The sequence below is a fragment of the Lutra lutra genome, chromosome 12 (assembly GCF_902655055.1).
Source record: "Lutra lutra chromosome 12, mLutLut1.2, whole genome shotgun sequence".
Taxonomy (NCBI): Eukaryota; Metazoa; Chordata; class Mammalia; order Carnivora; family Mustelidae; genus Lutra; species Lutra lutra.
In genome coordinates, this window is record NC_062289.1 from 82,898,178 (window position 1) to 82,912,736 (window position 14,559).

At 62.0% G+C, this 14,559-nt stretch overlaps 1 protein-coding gene across 28 annotated transcripts in view; it reads left to right on the forward strand.

Annotated features, from left to right (window-relative positions):
* Nucleotides 1-14,559, forward strand: part of NCOR2 (nuclear receptor corepressor 2) — a 208,505-nt gene that overhangs the window by 141,943 nt on the left and 52,003 nt on the right. For all 28 annotated transcript variants that reach the window (XM_047697890.1, XM_047697898.1, XM_047697897.1 and 25 more), the window contains 2 exons: nt 240-412; nt 2,303-2,365. In XM_047697890.1, coding sequence (XP_047553846.1) covers nt 240-412; nt 2,303-2,365 — 236 coding nt within the window. The remainder of the gene's footprint in view (nt 1-239; nt 413-2,302; nt 2,366-14,559) is intronic.

The window sequence follows — 14,559 nt, forward strand, 5'->3', positions numbered from 1 at the left end:
GCACAGAAGGCTTGCCGACGGGGAGCAGAGAGCGGCTCTGTGTCGGGCACGTGAGATGGTAGCTGCTGCCCGCCAGCCCTTCCCCTGAGCGTCCCCCCCGCCTCCCAGTCTCTGGCTGGTACAGACCCCCACCCCCGCAGCCAGCACTCCTCGAGCCAAAGAAAAGCTGGTCTCTTGCAATGGTCGTCTGGTCTCCAGGCGCGGACGAAGCCATCCCTGTCTCTGTCTCTGGCCTTCAGGGAGAAGACGGACGACACCTCGGGGGAGGACAACGATGAGAAGGAGGCAGTGGCCTCCAAAGGCCGCAAAACGGCCAACAGCCAGGGAAGGCGCAAAGGCCGCATCACCCGCTCGATGGCCAATGAGGCCAACAGCGAGGAGGCCGTCACCCCGCAGCAGAGCGCTGAGCTGGGTGAGTTCTCTGCCAGGGAGGACCGTGGCTTCTGAATCCCAGCTTGAGCTTCTGAATGCGCTGGGTGACCTGGGGAGAGCTCCTAAACCTCTCTGTGCGCCCTCATCTACACAGCGCTTGCTGGGTGTGGGAAGAGCCCATGACGGTGCGTGGGGGTGGGAAGGGCTAGTGGCTGTCAGCCCCGGTGATCCCGGAACTGGGAGGGTTCACATAAAAATCCAGATCGCCAGTTTGGGTTCTGTTTTTTAAATGAGAAAATCCGGCCGCACCTGGCCCCCATTTCTTCCCGGTAGCAGCTGGCGCCGAGTAGCCCTACCCCTGGGTAGAAGGACCTGGGCACAGACTGTACCCACCCCCCGTCCCCAGCCCCAGTAGGCTCCCCGGTTTATACTTCACTTCTGTGGGCTTCAGTTTCTCCTGCTCAGCAGATGTCCACCCCCAGGGGCTCTGAGCCTCCCCCACCCACCCAACCTCAAGTTGTAGGGGGGTTGCGGGGAGAGATGGCTCTAGTAGCAGTTCTCAAGTTCAGCCACAGGGGGGCAGCCAACGTGTGTCTGTCATCTGTACTGTTTTGGCTGTTGGAGGGGGGATACTGACCTTCCCAGCTCTGTGCTCCGGCTGAGGCCCCCGCCACCAGGATACTTCCCCAGGGTGGGAGCTGATGGAGGTGAGGTTTCGTTCTCACAGATGCCCCCTACCCCACACCCAGGGTCCATATCAGACACTTGTCCCTTCTTCCTGTGGGAGATAATTTGTACCCACTTTATAGATGGGCTCTTTGAGGCTTAGAGAGAGGATGTTGCCTCCATAGTCGTGAGCTCACCGGGATTCAGACCCAGCCCCATTGGCCACAGATCTCATGTGACTCCTGTAGGCGTTTGCTGGCTGCCCCTTGGTGCCCAGAGGCTGATTCGGTGGGGGGGAGGGGGACGGCTAACTTCTGGGAAGCTCCTCTCAGGCCCCAGGCTGATGTTGGGGCAAACACCACCCGGGCCCTCCAGCGGGCTGTTCCAGCACCCCACCCTGAGCTCAGACTTCTAGCTTCCCTCCGAGGATGCCTTGGGGAAGAAGGGAGAGTTCGTGAGGTCTCACAGGTTGACAGGTCACAGCAGCAGGGAGTGGGAACATCTCCCCTCTCTTGGCTATTCCTTCTCCTTTCCCTCCTGCTGGAGCTTCCCCCACTGGCCAGCCAGACTCTCCCCAGCACATCCTCTGGGCCTGGTGCTGTTCTAGGCGCTGAGTCCATGCCGCTGGCTCCTCATGTCTGCCCTCTTGGTGAGGTCTTAAGCAATTTACAGGGAAAGACCTGGGCTCCTATCTAGGGGACCTTGGAGGAGAGATCCAAAAACAGCGCCACAGCGGAGGCCTGGCCAACTCTGTGTGAGGTCAGCAAGAGCCATGTCCCTTCTAAAGCTTCCTTCTGATTGGGTGGAGTTTGGGGAGAGTACAGCATTCACCCTGTAGAACAGCATTCTCAGTGAGGGACCTGATGAGCCCCAGGGGACAATTCTGGCCAACAGTGGCCACGTCTGGAATGCTTGTTGATTGTCACAGCTGGGGTGGGGACTGCTGGCAGCTGCTGGGTTAAAACCGAGGGTTTAACAGTAAAGAATCACCCGTACAGACAAGTCCACGCTCACATGAGGGCCCCGCCCACCCAAAGCTCGCGTCCCGAGTGCCCCCAACCTTCATCCGGTCACCGAGCTTTCACGTAGGTCACCCCCTTCTCAACCAAGTACATGCAGAGACAGTCCTCACAGTCCAGACCCTAGACCACCTTAGTGTCCCCGCCTGTAAAATGGGCTGATTCCACCACCGCCATCCCAGCCGGCCAGTGGAGGCTGGACCGCCCCTCGGGCTGCTGCCAATGCACCCCGTCTTCCGTTTCAGCTTCGATGGAGATGAACGAGAGTTCTCGCTGGACGGAAGAGGAGATGGAGACAGCCAAGAAAGGTGAGGGGCTCCGGGGGCTCTGATCCGTCCTGATTGGCATCCAGACCCCGCAGCTCTCGTGCTGGGGAGGCTGAGGCACATTGGGCCTGACCCACGTGCTGTGGAGCCGTCCGGAGGGCCAGGCTCTGCTTTCGGGCTGATCTCAGATCGGTTGCTTTTCCTCGGAGTCTTGGTTTCACCCTGCAGTGACTGCGTCATCAGGCACACAGTGTGTCCCCAGGGTGACATTGAGGCACAGCTGAGAAAAGGTGCAGCTCAGGCTGTGTGCCTGGGTCAGTGGACCGCTTCTGTTGCCTCTGGGGTCAGCATTTCGTGGCCCGGTAGATGCTGGTGGCAGCGCACCTGGGCGTCTTGGAGGGGAGGCCCAGAGCTGGCCAGCAGCCACCACAGCAGGGTCACAGGGTCAAGCTACGTGTCCCCTTTAGCTGTGTCATCTCTGTGGCTGGAGGCCGTACACGGTAGTGCTGACCTCATGTCCTCCCTTAGAAGCCAGCTGTGTGTTCATTGGAGCCAGAACAGCAGGGTCCTTCCCTTCATGGCTCAGTGACCTATCTCTGTGCCTCAGTCTCCTGTTCTATGAAGTGGGAGAGGCATCCGTGAGGAACCAGAGGTAACAGGCATCGAGGGGCCTGAGGACGGGTCCTGTACTGTCGTGGACTGCATCCGCATGGGTTCCCCTTGTCTCTGGGCTGACTTCTTCCTCACTGTGCCCAGCACTGACAGGAAGGCTGAGGCCAGGGGTGCCTGACCCCCATTTACCTGCCTGCTCTCATTTACTCTGGTCCAAGCTCCCAGAGTGGCTCTTGTTACCATCCTGTTTCACAGAGGACGAAGTGAGGAGTGAGGGCAAGGATGGCCTGGGGCCCGGAGCAAGTCCACGCCTCCAGCTCTCGTCCCCCTGGCCCCACCAGGGCCCCACCGCAGACATGCAGCTTCCTGTGCCCAGGGCTCTGGGTCATGACTCACAGAGGGGACAGATGGCCTTTCTTGTGAAGGCCCCGGGCATCCAGAGGCAGGCGAGTGTGAGGACGGGACAGCCTCCAGGCCCCCACACTCCAGCCTGGGAAGGGGGTGCTGAGTGGCCCGAGTGCTCTGCCCTGGGGTTTCAGAAACTGACCAGGAGCAGCCCCAGACCTGAGCAGGGCCTTCCCTCCCAGCTCCTGTCTGGCCCCCCCCCCCGCCCCTCCGAGGCCCAGGCCCCTGGTCCGAGCTCCCCGCCCTTGGCGAGCAGCGACCCTCTCAGCACTCAGGAGAGGAGCCCCCTGCTTCCCCTCCTGGGCGAGGCCCTGGAAGGTGTAGGCCAAGCGGCACGCATAGGGGCCCTGGGCGTCGTCTCTCACAGCAGGGCAAAGGGGTACTGTTAGCCCCCCAGGGGGGCACATAGTGCTTTTTCCTCTGTTGGTTTCTCTCTGTTCTCTGTCCGTGGTGTGGTTCCAGGCTGGATTGCACCACTGGGTGCAACGGAGACTTCCCTGAGATCGCGTGAGTCTTTTTTTCTCTTTTATGGAATTTCGGCGAAACACGCCTAACGCAAAATTTACCGTTTGCTCTTTCAAAGTGTACAAGTTAGTGGCATTAAGCACCTTCACAGTGTTGTACAACCATCACCTCTGTCTAGTTCCAGAACGTTTTACCACTCCAGACGGAAACCCAGTGCCCACAAGTGGTCACGCCCAGCCCCCGAGGCCCGCCAGCCTCTGGCGTCCACTAATCTCCTTTCCGTGTCTGTGGATTTGCTGTTCACCCGAATGGGATCCCGCGGGACACGCCCCCCCGCGTCTGGCTTCTCCCCTAGCCTCGTGCTCGCGAAGTTGATCTGTGGTGTTGGTGTGTGGGCCTCGTTCCTTTTGGTGGCCGAGCTCTAGTGCCCTCCGCGGGGTCCTGCTGATGCGTCCGTGGGTCTTTCGGTCGACGGTCACGGGGGTTGTTTCTGTCTTCGGGCTCTTGTGAACGGAGCCTCTGGGAACACCTGTGCACAGTCGCACATTTTGTTAAGCACGCACGAGTCCCCTGTGTATCCGTTGTTGGAAGTGATGTCACCCAGTACCCCCCCTTCCCCTCCCACCAGGGCAGTGAGGGGCTCTGTGTGCAAAGCCCAGGACTGCCAGCCGGCGCTCCCACAGCCCCTCTCTGCCCCCCCCCCCCCCCCCCCCCCCGCCGAGAGTGTCTTCTGTTGTCACGGCGGCTCCATCCCTGGCCCCCTCCCTGCTGCCTGGGAACCGGGAGTTGGCCAAGTTGGCAGCTGTCCTCTCTCTCCCTCTGGGAAGGGCAGATCTGGGGAATGGGAGGTCGGCGGGGATGACTCACCGGCCGAGACGGGAGTGTGCCCCGCTGTCTCAAGGTTGGGTCCTCACACGGTGGTGAGCTCATCCGGGTCCTGCCCACAGAGACAGCAGCGCGAGAACCCCCCAGGGACTGTGCACGCCAAGGCCCTGCTCAGTGACATTTGTAATAATGCGATGAGCGCTGGCGTGCTCGTCTGCCGTGAATTACAGCAATCTGGACAATTACTGCTCAGGGTGGCTCTAATGGCTGTGTGTTCCAGGCGGCGGGCGGGGGCGGGGCGGGAGGCAGGTGCTGGCAGCCCGGCCGCTGCGCTCCAGCATGAGCCTGGGGGGAGGGGGGGGATGCTAGGAATGCTGTGGAGCCCCCGCAACCAACCCTCAGGAGCCCAGGAAGGGACTCAGGAAGCAGCTCCGCTGCGGGCAGGTGGCGTGCCCTTGGCTTGCTGCCCAGCTCTTCCCATTGACCTGGAGCTTCACCTGAGCAGGGCAGGGGTACCCAGAGATGAGCCGGCCCGGTCCTTCCTGTGGGGAGCCTGGGGAAGCGAGCAGGCGGCTGTCCCCAGGGTCTTGGGGTTGTTGAGCCTGCCCCGAGTATCCCAGAAGACCTCCAGCAGCCTGGCCTCAGAGGTTGAGCCGCAGAGGACCCCTTCCTCCCATCCCTGGAAAACCAGGCCTTGTAGCTCTGTGATCTCAGGCACATCTGTCAACCTCTCTGTGCCTCTGTTTCCTCTTGGGTCTGGTGGGAATTAGACTATCTCCCGCTGTGTGAGTTTCCTGGAGCTGTCCCAACAACACACAGACAGGGGGCCTTAGACCAGCAGGGAGCTCTCTCCAGGCTCTGGAGGCCAGAGGTCCAAAGTCAGGGTGTGGGCAGGGCTGTGCTCCCTCTGACTGTAGGGAGGGAACCTGTCTTGCCTGTCCAGCCTCCGACGCCTGCCTCCGTCCCTGGCGTTCCTTGGCTTGTAGGCCCATGGCTCCCATCTCTGCCTCTGTCTTCATGAGGCTGTTTCCCTTTTCTTGCAAACACCATTACTAATCCAAGAGGATCTCACTTTAATGTGACTTTATCTCCAAAGAGTCTTTTCCCCAATTAGGTCATGTTTAGAGGTGGCAGGGACCTGAAATTTGGAGGCAGCATAGTTCAGCCCGGTATAGCCGACACCGGGGTTCCGTGAAAAAAGCAAAACCCAGCGGTGTGTCAGGCATATTGAGGTCCCTGTCACCATTTGTGACTGTCACCCATCCCTCAGCCATGTGACCCTGGCCTGGCCTGTCCCTCTCCTGCCCTCATTCCACCCTGACTTTAGCACGTGGCTGGGACGCCATCTCCCGGGGGCATCGTAAGGGGGGCACAGACCATAAATGTACAGTTCTTAGTATACAGTCGGCACTCAGAAGTGGTAGGCCCACAGTTCAATACAGAGTGTCCGGAGCCTTTCGTGCTGAGTTCCGGCCCTGCTCTGGCCCTTGTGGGTGTGCGACCCTGAGCAAGGATGTGCTCCTCTCGGGCCTTGGCTCCTTGTGCACAGCTGGAGAAGCAGGCTGGAGGTGAGTGACCTCCTTGGCGGAGGTTCCCCAAGGACAGAGAGGGTTCCCCAAGATTGGAGTCCTTGGGCTGGCACCCAGAGCCCAAACGATAGTGAGGGACACTGCTCGGTACTTCTCAGTGTTCCTGGATGTGAGGCAGGTGCTGGTCTTACTCCCTTCTATTCAGATTTGGAAACCAAGGCTCAGAGAGGTTAAGTGAGCTGTCCCAGGTCACACAGCTCTTAATTGGTGGTGCTGGGGTTTGAACCCAGACACTCTGGTTACAGAGTGGGAATGGGACCGCTCTGAGGTTTGAATGAGTTAGTCCATGGGTTGGGCTACTATTAATCAGATAACGAGGGGCGCACGGGTGGCTCCGTCAGTTAAGCGTCCAACTCTTGATTTTGACTCAGGTCCTGATCTCAGGGTCGTGGGCTCGAGCCCCACGTGGGGCTCCGCACTCAGCACAGAGTTTGCTTGAGATTCTCTCTCTCCCTCTCCCTGGACCCCTCCCCCTGATCCTGTGTGCACTCCTGCGCGTGCGCTCGCTCTCTCTAAATAAATAGAGAAAAATCTTTTTAAAAGATCAAATAATGAGGGAGGGAAGGATATCCCAGCAGCAGAAACAGCATGTGCGAAGGCCTCATGGCAGGGGCAGTGTGACAAAGTCAGAAGATGTCGAAACACTCAGTGAGTGGGAGAGAGGAGAGGGATGGAGAAGCTCTTGGGCTCCTGGCCTTACCAGCTGTGGGATGGAGTCCGGCTGTTAGGCCCAGAGCGTGGGGAGTGGGTAGGGAGGGGGCGTAACAGCTGCAGCGTTCTGGGTGGGCAGGTGGGCACCTTCTCTTCTTGTGCGTACGGAGCCAGGGCTGCCTGTCCTGGGGCTCACACCAAGTAGGGACTGAGCATGTGCAGGAAGCAGCCTCCCCAGGAACCGGGCAGCTCCAGGGAGCTGGCTGACCGCCCTCAGGCTCTGCGCCATGCTGGGCAGGAGGGGCAGGCCAGGCGCTGGGCTGGGATGTGAGGCTCTAGTTCCCCTGGGAAAGGTCAGCCTGGCCTGGCTCGGAGTCTTGACCCAGCTGTGCGGGAGGCCTGGGGCTCTGCTGGCAGCTCGTCTCGGTCCCCAGCATCTTTTCTCCGGTGAGCAGGGTGCCCGCTGTGGAGGGGGCGGGGTAGCCCCTGGTCACACTGTTCCAGACCAGGAAGAGGTGCTGGTCTGGCTCCATGCTGCCAGCCCCTCCCTGGCCCCAAGTGGCCCGCCTGGTGTGGGGAGAGAGGCTAGGTGAGCGGCCCTGCACGGAGGCGGCCCAGGCAAGCCTCCCAGGCTGGGTGGCTCTGAAGCTGACCCCAGCGCAGACACACGCGCTCGCGCGCTCTCTCTCTCTCTCTCTCTCTCTCTTTCTCTCGAAGTAACCCTGCGCCTGCAGCCCTTGCCCCCACGCACACCCCCCACCACTTTCACGGGGAGTGAAGGAGAAACCACTAATTGCTTTGCACCTCCGACGTGCTTGTTGTGCATACTGGCTGCTTTAATTAGTTTTTACGCATGAAGAGTCTAAGGTTCAGGGAGGGGAGGCGTGAGCCCCAGCCCCGGAGCTTGGAAGAGTGGGCCCTCCCCACACACGCGTCCGTCGCCCAAGCCTCCTGCTGCCCCTACAGCGGGTGGCGTGGATGAGGAGCGGCCAGAGCGTGCTGCCAGCCCGCGGCACACACACTGGCAGAGGCTGGGGACGGGCTGTCGGCACGGTGCTTCGTGCGCCGGCAGGGCTCACGTGTGCGGGGCCACCTCTGGTGCCGGGGTCAGCGAGGGCCCAGAAGCGGACAGGGTCCGCCCTCAGAGCGGGTGCTGGAGGGAGGCTGACGTGGGGATGGGGGCAGCATCAAGGGTCGTCCGGAGGGACAGTTGGCGGCATTCAGGGTCGTTGGAAGGGACGGGGCTGACGCGGATGGGGAGCCGCTGCTACCCGTGGGCTGCAGGGCAGGGGTCGCATCTCGGGCACTTTGCTTCCCTGTCCTGGATGCTTCGGCATGTGCTGGAGGAGAAAGGTTTCTGCATGACCTCGGGACGAAGGAGGCGACCAGCCTCAGGGGCGGGCTCCCGACCCCGCTGTGGTCCCTTGTCAGCCCCCTTGAAGCTCCAGTGAGGCACCACCAGCCCTCTTCGCTCCCAGGAGAAAAGCCGGCACGTCGGCTGCCGACCCTCGGAGAGCGGCACCTGGCAGTGGGTGCGGAGTGTCGTCACGGGGCCCGGCTCACTGGTTGGAGCACTTTGCATGAACTAGTGCACCAGGCGAGTGTTGCACAAGCGTGGACGCACACGTGTGCATGCACGCACGGGCACACGTGCACAAGCACACTGGGCTTTGCAGAGGAGGGCGCTGAGGTCCGGAGCGATGAGCCGGCGTGCGCACCGCGGATAGTGGACAGTGCAGAGCCGCTTGGCCTGGAGCCCGCTGTCTGCTCTGTAGGAAAACCCGATGCTGAGCGGGTCATGTGGCATTTTCCCGGCGGGATGGGAAAGGCGACGTGAGGTCAGACACAGGTGACTTCTTTTCATTGAAAATGTCTACTGGATCGCGTGTCGGGGGAGAGGTGGCCATTTGACATCCCATCAATGATTTGTGGCTCTAACTGCTGAAACTGGGGCTTGTTTTTAAAAGCATAAATGGAAAGGAAAAGGCAGGTAAGTCAAAGTTCAGGGACGAAGTTGTCTAGCCAGGATCCTGATGGGATTTCGGGACTGGCCGGAGTTTTGGAAGCTCTGACACAGGGTCGGTGCCCAACCGGGTTGCCAGCTGAATGGCTGAGTCCGTGTCCAACCCACCCAGGGCTTGGGGTTTCTGGAAGAAGGAAGTGCCGTGACTCAGGACTAAGCCCGCTGGATTTTTTTCCCCTCTCCTTCGACAGTGTTTTGGGCAGAAAGTTTTGTTTCGCAAACTGGAGTTTCTTTTGGAAAATGGCAGCTGGCAGGATGGGTGGGGATGTGTCCCTCTTGGAGGCAGCCTGTGCTCTTCGTGGAGAGAACAGAAAGCCTCAGGGTTGGAAGGGGTTGGCCGGGGTTGGGGAGTCACTGTGTGTCCTGGAAGAGGGTGCTGGTTTTCCAGAGAGAGCAGCTGTGGCATCCCTGGGACACAGATGGATGGTGGTCTGACCCCCTGCCCCCGCCAGGTGCTACCAGGGCCCTCCCTGCCCTGTTATCTGAACTCATGGATGGTGAGCTAGGGGTGGGCTGTTGGTGGTTGGGTTCGCAGACCCTCGGGGGGAGAGAGCTGCCTGTAGCGGGGATCTTGAGAGGGAGCTGAACCAGGGACAGGCCAGGGACAGAGGCTTCTCTGGGGGCTGAGTCACTGCTCCCATAAGAACAATTCATCACAAGCCCCTGCACGGTGCCTGGGAAGCTTCCTCTGAGGGTGGCCAGAGCAGTCAGCGGCCAGACTGAGACCCCCCCCGGGCCACGGTGCTGAGATGCCACCCCTGCAGCCACCCACTGCTCCTTTGTCTCCTTCAGGGCTCCGAGTATGTGACTCAGACCTTCTGGCTTGACTTCCTGTCTTGGTCAATTTCACTTCCTAGTTCCTGCCTCCTGACTCTTCAGAACGAAACTCTTTCCTTAGAAATTAGAAGTGGGGTCGGGGAATCCAGACCGCAGGGGACCTCGGGAGAATCTGCCATCTGGGCACAGGCGTGGAACTTTGGCGGGCACTGCCTCCATCCTCATCTGATGAGGGTCTAGGGCGCCCTGCCCTATTCAGCCCCTCCTCTCAGTAGCTCCTTCCTGGGGGCCTCAGAGAGGTGGCACGGGTGCCATGGGACACCCAGGGGGCCCCCCAGACCGAAACACTTGGAGAATCCAGAACTTTGTTCACGCGCCAAGTGCCTTCTGCATGCCTAGCAGTTACGGGTACAGAGACGTGACCGTCCGTGAGCAGTGGAGCAAAGCTAATTTCTGAATGCTCTGCGGGCAACAAAGCCTCGCGATGGCAGGGGATGGGGGATGGCTTTAGAGAAGCTGGTCAGGGAAGGCTTCTCTGAGGAGGTGTCCCTTGAGCTGAAGGAGGACAGAGGCAGATTTGTGAAAAAGCCATGCAGGTAGAGGAAGCAGCTAGTGTTAAGTGTCCTGGGTCACGCTCAAGGGCTGGACCTAAAAGGTCCCAACGGGTGGGTGAGCAAGGGGAGAAGTGGGGAGCAGGCTGGGTGGGGGGGTGGGGCTGCTTCTGCAGGGCCTCACACGACACGCTGAAGCCTCTGGATTTTATCCCGAGAGGCATGGGTTCACTGGAAGACCGGCGTTCTAAAGGCTCACTTGGACCTCTTCCCTACAGGGTATGGATCAAGGGAGTCAGGCAGAAAGTCCTGGGTCCCTGACACGGTTGGGATCCCAGGACGAGGGTTGGGCGCACAGGTGGGTCAGGGAGGCCTGTCGTTCCTTGGGTTTCCGTGGGCAGGACATAAAGGCTGAGGGCTAAAGGGACAAGCAGGTCGGTGACCCTGGAGTTGGAAAAATCGGTCATGACCTGGATCTGGCTCCAAAGTTCAAGCCCGTTAACTTTCAAACTCGAGGGAGCTGCCTGTGACAGGTCTAGCAGCTGTCGATCGGGGCAGGCTGCTCTGGTTGTCAGGGGTGTCTCGGAGAGGGAGGAAAGGCCGCTGCCCCCCCCCCCCCCGAGACCCTTGGGCAGCAGAGAACGAACTGTGTGGGGACTCCAGCCCCTTTCCCCAGCCCTCAGTGGCTGGAGGTCTCATTTGCACTCAAGTCCTGAGCTGCTTCTGGGAATGCGAAGCCAGCCTGGCCCGTCCGTAGACCCGCGGGTGCTGGAAGGAGCACTCGGGCCCCTTCCTGCGGCCCCAGACCTCCAGAGTGTCCCGCGGAGGGCTGGCAGCAGCGGGCCGGGTGGGGGCGGACCGCAGGTGGAACCGGCAGCGGGGAATGACAGCGGAAGAAGCTGTTTGCTCCCCGTCTGCTGGGGTGGAGAAGCTCTGTTTTTCTGAGCCCTCATCTGTTCGTACCGCTGCCGCTGACGCCGCCGCCGCCACGGATGGGGAGAGAGGGGGGGGAAGCCAGCGCCAAGTTGGCCCGCCCCTTCTGAACCTGGGCTTCTGCCACGCTCCCCCGCCCGCCCGCTCCCGAGAGCCTCCGTCTGGAGGTCACATTCAGCCCTGACGACGCGTCTCGCTGGGTCAGGCAGCAGGAAGAGCCAGCCCAGGCGTGCAGCGAGGCTGCTCAGGGCTCCGCTGCCCCGTCAGGCTGGGCTCTTTGGATTCCGCCCAGTGAGGGTGTCGGGGACTGGGGGCTCCCGGCCAGCGCCCTTTGCTGAGCTCTTTTCAGGGTGCACTCGTGCCTGGAGGAGCCCTCGGACACGGTGCACCCTGGTGACGCCTGGCACTGGGCAGGAGCACACAACTGACAAGTTCCCGCCGCCCGCCCCCATCGGCGAAGGGCACCTCTCACGCCCTGGTCTGCGGGGGGGACGGTGTCAGGACTGGCAGCGCCCGGGCAGCAGGCGGTAGGAGCCCTGGGCCACTAGGGGCGGGCGGTGCGGAGCCGCTTCCCCGCCCTTCTCAGAGCCAGCCTCCGCCCGCCCTCTCCCGCCCTCCCCTTCCCTCCCCTCCCCTCCCCTCCCCCCCTTCCCTCCTCTCCCCTCCCTCCCTCCCTCCCGCTGCCGCCACCACCGCCGCCGCCACCGCCGCTGTTGGACAGAAGGATGTGAGGGAGAGCTGAGCGGGAGCAGACGCCAGCCACAAGCCTGCTCCAGCCACAAGCCTCGCGGAGCCGGCACCGCGGCCGCCCAGCCTCCCGCCTCCCAGCCCGCGGCTCCCAGCTCCACTCCCTGGAGCATCCTCCAAGCCGTATGTTTCCGGAAAACTTGGCCGAGGGGGAGACGCAGATGAGAGGATGTGAGTGAGGCCCCAGGAGGGGCTTGGGGTGGCATTGGGTACCGGTGACAGGGACCTGGCTGTGGCCAGTAGGCAGGGGACGCAGGAGTTCTGTGCCCGTGGGACCCCATCCCCACCCCTTCCCTTGGGACCCTTTCTCTCCCCGCACCCCCCCCCCCCGCGCCTTTCTGGCTGTCAGGCTGGGGCTGTCAGGGGAGGAAGGGCAGGACCTCGGTCTGCTTGGGGCAGGCTGGGGGGGGGGGGGTCCTTGGCTGGTGCACGCTCAGAGGTGCTCCCTCTAGCCGGATGGCGGCTAGGGGGCTTTCAGCTGGGTCTAGTTTAGGTGGTCTGCAAGGCTCGGTGAGGTCTGAAGTGCTTGTCCCTGTGCCCAGCACCCTCAGCCTAGGGAACAGGAACCAGAAGGGGGCCCTGGCCAGAGACATGAGGACACTCACCCCAGCCTCTCGTGTAGCTGTCAGGATACCGAGGCTCACAGAACAGAGTGGGTGGCTGATACCACACAGCACTTCCCAGGCAGGGCTTCTGGACTACGCTGTCCAGGGCTCCTCCTGAAGTCACCACTCGATTTTGGGAAGGGCTGGGTGACCCTGTCACCCTCGTCAACTCCCTCTGTTGCTGCTGCCACAAGTGGAGTTAATTAGGACCCTGAGGCCCCAGCCAGCCTTCAAACCACCTCCTTATTTATGTGTTGAGTTTGGAAATGTCAGCCTCTCTGGGGTCCAGCCACCCCCTGGGTCCTCGCTGCTCCTACCCGCCCCCCCACCCATCAGGCCCAGATGGGAGACCCGCCCTCTCCCATCCAGGGTTCCGGCCCGACGTGTTTGCCTGGGCTCCCTTGGCCCCGGCTGGGGAAATATAAATAAACTCGCGTCCCGTCGTCCTCCGCCAGGTTCTGTGGAAGTGGCAGCTGCTGCTGGCGCAGGCGGAGGGAAAGGTCAGGGGGCTGGGTGACACTTGATCCCAAGCCCCAGCCCGCCCCTGCGTGCCTGTCCTTGAGGAACCCTGAGGAGCCCGCTGTGGCGCCACGTGGCCCGTAGCCTCCGCTGGGGAGCAGGTGGCCTGTCGGGCTGGCACCGCTTCCACCCCACGGGGCCCGGAGGCAGGAGAGCGGAAAACCTGGGTCCCCTCTCCCACTCTGCCCTTGGTCTGTCCCCACGAGCTTGCGAATGGCTGTGGCCCCTTGAGCCCGCTCTCCCCCCACCCCCTCCACCCCCCCGCTGGCGATGGGAGAGCAGTCCTGGGCAGCAAGGACAAGACGGAAGCTCGTCCCAGGGGTTCTGCAAACTCCAGGTCCCTCGGCCGCGGGCTGTGGCGGCTTGCCCGTGTTGTGCCTGTTGTAGTTCTGTTTTCACGAGAGCCTCGTATGCAGCGCGCCGGTGGCACGTGTGAGGGTGGGTGGGCGGGCGGGTGGGTGGACGAGCAAATGAATGACGGAGGATGCCAGCGCGCAGACTGTCCGGCCCTCGGGCTCCCGCACCCCTGCAAAATCCCAGTCAGAGCCCTCCTACTTGCAGCTTGATTTGATTCAAGGAAAATGGCCTCAAACTTCGTTATGGGAAATCTTTCGTTTGCTGTGATAGTCTAGCTCTGGGGCTCTGAGGCTGCTGTGTTCCCAGCAGCGTGACTCAGATTTCGTGCCTGCTGCCCTTGGGGGGGGGCCGTCCTGCCCCACAGCCCTCAGGGGTCGGGAGCCTGCCTCCTGTCCCTCCAGCAGCCCCTGGGACGTGGCCGGCCCTGCCCGCTCCAGCTGACCTGGCCACATGGGGTACAGAGAGACGTGTGCGGCGTGCCCATGTGTGCCGGGAGCTCCCTGGGCAGATGGACTGAGACCTGGGGCCGGGCTTCCCAGGTGCAGCTTCTGCGTGCGGGGGACTGAGTTTTCGCTGAGCCTGGTGTTCACGGTATTGGAGCTAGAATGGGGTGTGGAGTGGGGGTGGGGGTATAGCTCTGGCCTGAGTTTGTGGGGCTGGAGAGAACTTTCTCCAACCTAGGTGGGTTTGACGTGGAGTCTGCCAGTTCCTGGGGATTTCTCCCCATAGCAGGGGTCGGTGAAGCTGTGAGACACTCATAGCGATGGGGGAGGGGGCTGTGTTTGGGGGGCAAGTCTACTCCCATCCCTTGAATCAGCCCTATGGGCCCCAAGCCCATGACGGCCTCAGGCCCCAGAGGTACCCAATTAGCCCGGGTGAAGAGGCTCCGGGCTCCAGCTCACACCAACCCCGACCCCACCCTCCCTCCCCTGCTCACACGTTCCTTCCTTTTCTCTGGCCCTGGCCCGGTGCGGCCGGAAAACAGCCCTGTCTCCCGAGGCCTGAGGCCTCATCTGCAGCTGTGAGGGAGTGTCAGTGCTAGGTCACGACAGCCAGGGGAGGCGAGAGAGGTGGGGGCCTGGGCGGGGTCCCAGCCCCAGATCTCAGCCCCTCGCCCCTGGAATTCTCGACCGTGGCCTTGGCGGGGGTGCACCTGGGGTGAGCACCCCTGCCCCTG